At 36.7% G+C, this 3,609-nt stretch overlaps 1 protein-coding gene across 1 annotated transcript; it reads right to left on the bottom strand.

Moving 5' to 3' along the window:
- Positions 1 to 632: 632 nt before the first annotated feature.
- Positions 633 to 3,342, bottom strand: LOC129300312 (flavanone 3-dioxygenase 3-like). The gene is made up of 3 exons (XM_054938879.1): positions 3,100 to 3,342; positions 1,868 to 2,115; positions 633 to 1,212 (listed from the first exon to the last, which is right to left on the bottom strand). Exons 1-3 carry the CDS (start codon positions 3,340 to 3,342, stop codon positions 633 to 635), a joined length of 1,071 nt encoding a protein of 356 aa, XP_054794854.1.
- Between the last annotated feature and the right edge of the window lie 267 nt (positions 3,343 to 3,609).

The following is a 3,609-nucleotide window of genomic DNA, read 5'->3' as shown; positions in this document are numbered from 1 at the left end:
GAATAGAACTTGAAGAACGTACATTTCTCTAATCCCCGTCAGCATGGATATTTTTGGAGTTTGGGCCAAGCCTGAAATTCTTGAAGCCATTTATCAAAAAGGCGACAGATTTTTGGAGAAATTCTTCCATCAATTAGAAATATTACCTCATTCATACTTTTTTTAATAAAATTATATTAGTTCAATCAAATAAAATATAACGTGTCATTACTTTTTAATGACTTTAATTTATTTGTAAAATAGAGTTGCTCTTCAATTTTTTGCCTTTTATTTTTCTACCATCCTTGATGATAAAATTAATTTATATTTATAGTCATTTAATATGAAATGTTTTTATGGGTAACATAGAAATGATGTGGTGCATTGAATTTATACAATAATTTTTTTATATTTTTATATTAAAAAAGATTTGCAAGATCCTAAACTCAAAACCATGTTGTTCGAATAATTAATCCTTCCCTTATGTGACCTCATTGAGCACTTTGCTTTGGTCTTTTATAGAAACATACAACACTAACAACCTTTTATTCTGCTCATAATCATATTATAATATTATATATATAATATATATTGTATATTAAGCCTATAGGATTGAAGTGTTCCGTGTCTCATTAGAATTGATATCATGTCGTCTAGGGCTTCACTCTGACGGTGTCGATGAACCTTCCCTCTGAAATGTCATGGGACTTGGAAGATATGAAATCGAGATATTCTTGAAAGCTGAACTCCCTGTAGAACTTGGGTCTGTGATCATCCACAAGTTTTGGTGCTGGACCTACCTTTGAGGTTTTTCCAAAGCCATGAAAGCTTCCGATAGAGAGCCTCTTCACTTTACGATTCACAGTTACTCGGTGAATCACACTCTTGCACAGTCCATTACTTACTATTTCCATTTGATCTCCCAGTTGCACCACCAAAGCTCCTTCAACAAATGGAACCCTAGCCCAGTTGTGGGCACTGTCCTCGAATTCGAGCCCCGGTCCGGTCAGGAGCAACACCGTGAGCAACCCGAAATCGGAATGAGGCAGGATTCCTAAGGTCTGTTCTGGTTCTGGGCAAGCTGGGTAACAGTTTAGAGCCAGGACTTGGGAGCCTTGGACGTCGAGTTCTTCTTCCAAGTAATTAGGGTTTAGCCCTATGCTTTCAAAAACTGTTTCCCTCAGGTGCTTTTGTAGCACTAGCGTGGCCTTTGCAAATTTTCCCATTTTGTCCCTTTGCACATATAATGAAAAGCTTTATATATGATGAAGTCGTTATAATTTAACCTTGAAATACAAACAATCTTCTTCTATTAGACTTGATTTTCAGGGGTTTGGGACTTCTAATCTCCCTTGTTATGCTCCATTCTAGAAATTGATTTTTTCTTTTTTTCCCCACTTGATCATTAGAATATTCCGTATAAAATGAGATGCATTTAATATCTTATGATAATGAAATGGTATAGTTTTTTCACGAAATTTAAGAATAAATATGCAAAAAAATTGGCATTTTGTATTTAGTTTTTTTTTAAAAAAACATAAAAAATTTAAAATTGTACTGTCTTATTACCATAAGATATGAAAATATCTCTCATTTTATATAAAATCTAATTATTAAAAGAAAAGGGATAAAAACTATTGGAACATTGGAACGGTATTACAAGAAGCATTAAAGAGATGGGCATTAGAGGCCCGGCCCCATGCCCAATATTTTGAGTTGTGTTGAAAAAGTACTATTACGAAAACAGAAAGATGGAAGTCAAATCTGAACAACGAAGGGGCTGACAACACTTTAAAAGGCAAACGATTGAAGTTGCAAGCATGGAACTGGGTTTAATTTCATTTGTGAGAATAATACTATTATTTGATTGATTAATATAACTACAAACCTGTAATTTGGTGGATTTGAAGGCCACAAATGGATCCAATCAGACAGGGGATGAGAGTAGAGTTTGATGAAGTCTCTCCAACAAAGAATTTTATCCTTTTCATGATTAAAGCTTGTATCGTACCTCACCGGTTTGTTAACATCTTCAGAGTATAACTTCATCTTTTCCTCACTGTGCAAGTCGAAGAACTCTGTTGCAGCTTCCAGGGCATCGTCCATTATAGATTGATCAATCCCATGATTAATTACCTTAAAACACAATAAAATCAAGTCAGTCTAATCGTGTATTTGAGCCATGAATAGTGAAATACAAGTGTAGGAATTTGATAATGAGAACAAGTCCAAAGGATAACTCATCTCAAAAAAACTAGTCTATCAGGAGGAAGAACCCCTCACACTTATAAGCCTATCTTTACTTATGAGACTTCCTCATATGGGACTCACAACAATGCCACCCAATTTTAGTGTTGATGCCCCTACATTGATAGCTCTACTCCATGACACATCACTCGGTCTCCTAGTCAGTCAGGACCATCAGGCAGCCCTCTCTCTATCTTGATGTGGGCTGCGAAACGGTACCAAATCGAGACAAGCTCTAAATACTAGATATGACCTTAAAATAAGAGGGGTCAAAGTTGGCAAGTGAGACAATGGGGGGTAAGCTTCATCATCGAGAGGGAAACAGCCAGGATAACCATAAGGCCCCTAAATGATTGCTTAGTGCTAGAGGAGGTAGGGCTACAGAGGCAGTTAGGAAGTTTGCCAATAAGCAGCTACCTTTAAAAGAGTGCGTAAGAGCTCAATGTTTGAGTGCTCTTGCATCAAAGATGAATGGGGCTATGTGATATGTTGAAATTGTGGGATATAAAAATGCATTGGTAGGGGAGCATTCCATCTTAGAGGACTTTTAATGATAGCACCAATATAATGAGTACAAATCTAAAGGGAGATCAACATCCCAAAAAGATTAGCCTATTAGAAGGGAAAAGCCTTTCACACTTAAACCCCATGTCACTTTATAAGATTTCTCCATGCGAGACTTGTGATAGGAAGCAAAGAACTTGGAATGCTTTGACAACGTAGGTTATTCTAGTTGGTGGCCATGCCATTGCATGAATACATATGAACACTAATAAGCAAGCTAAGATCATTCCAAGCAACAAACAAATTAGAGAATAGTAAACATACAGCTTTTTAACGTGGAAACTAAATTAACAAAGCGTTGGCGATTACCAGAAAGACACCAAGCTCTTGGCAAGCAGCTCGAATATCATGCAAGGTTTGAGATCTAAGAGACTGATCCTGCAAGGAAGATAAGTCTATAATGGGAATTGTGTTGGAGATCTGAACATGAGGGTTTGGTTGTTGTGAGGATGGAAGAACGTAGCGTTGAGGTATTGAAGACACTCCTTGCCGATCAAGCTCCATAACACAAGTAAAAGACGAATCACGCGTTGCTCCCACAGTATTCTCCATCGATGGCCTCACTGATTGTTTTATATATTGTGAATGATATGGTTAAGCACATACTCTTGAGCCTATTTATAAGCTCATGTGCATGGTGGGTGTATTATTATGATCGGGAATAAGTTTAGATGAGTTGAATCCTAAAAGATCTTAAGATCAAGACATGCCTTTAGATTTAATAAACATTTACAGAGATACTTACAAATCATTCATACTAACAAAGTTCTCACACCGGTGGCAATATTGATACCACAATCTTGTGGGTTATAGGCCAAC

This window comes from Prosopis cineraria, unplaced genomic scaffold (assembly GCF_029017545.1).
Source record: "Prosopis cineraria cultivar Desert tree isolate PC_DT_omini unplaced genomic scaffold, ASM2901754v1 PC1529, whole genome shotgun sequence".
In the NCBI taxonomy this organism is placed as follows: Eukaryota; Viridiplantae; Streptophyta; class Magnoliopsida; order Fabales; family Fabaceae; genus Prosopis; species Prosopis cineraria.
This window is presented reverse-complemented; position numbering and strand designations above follow the sequence as displayed.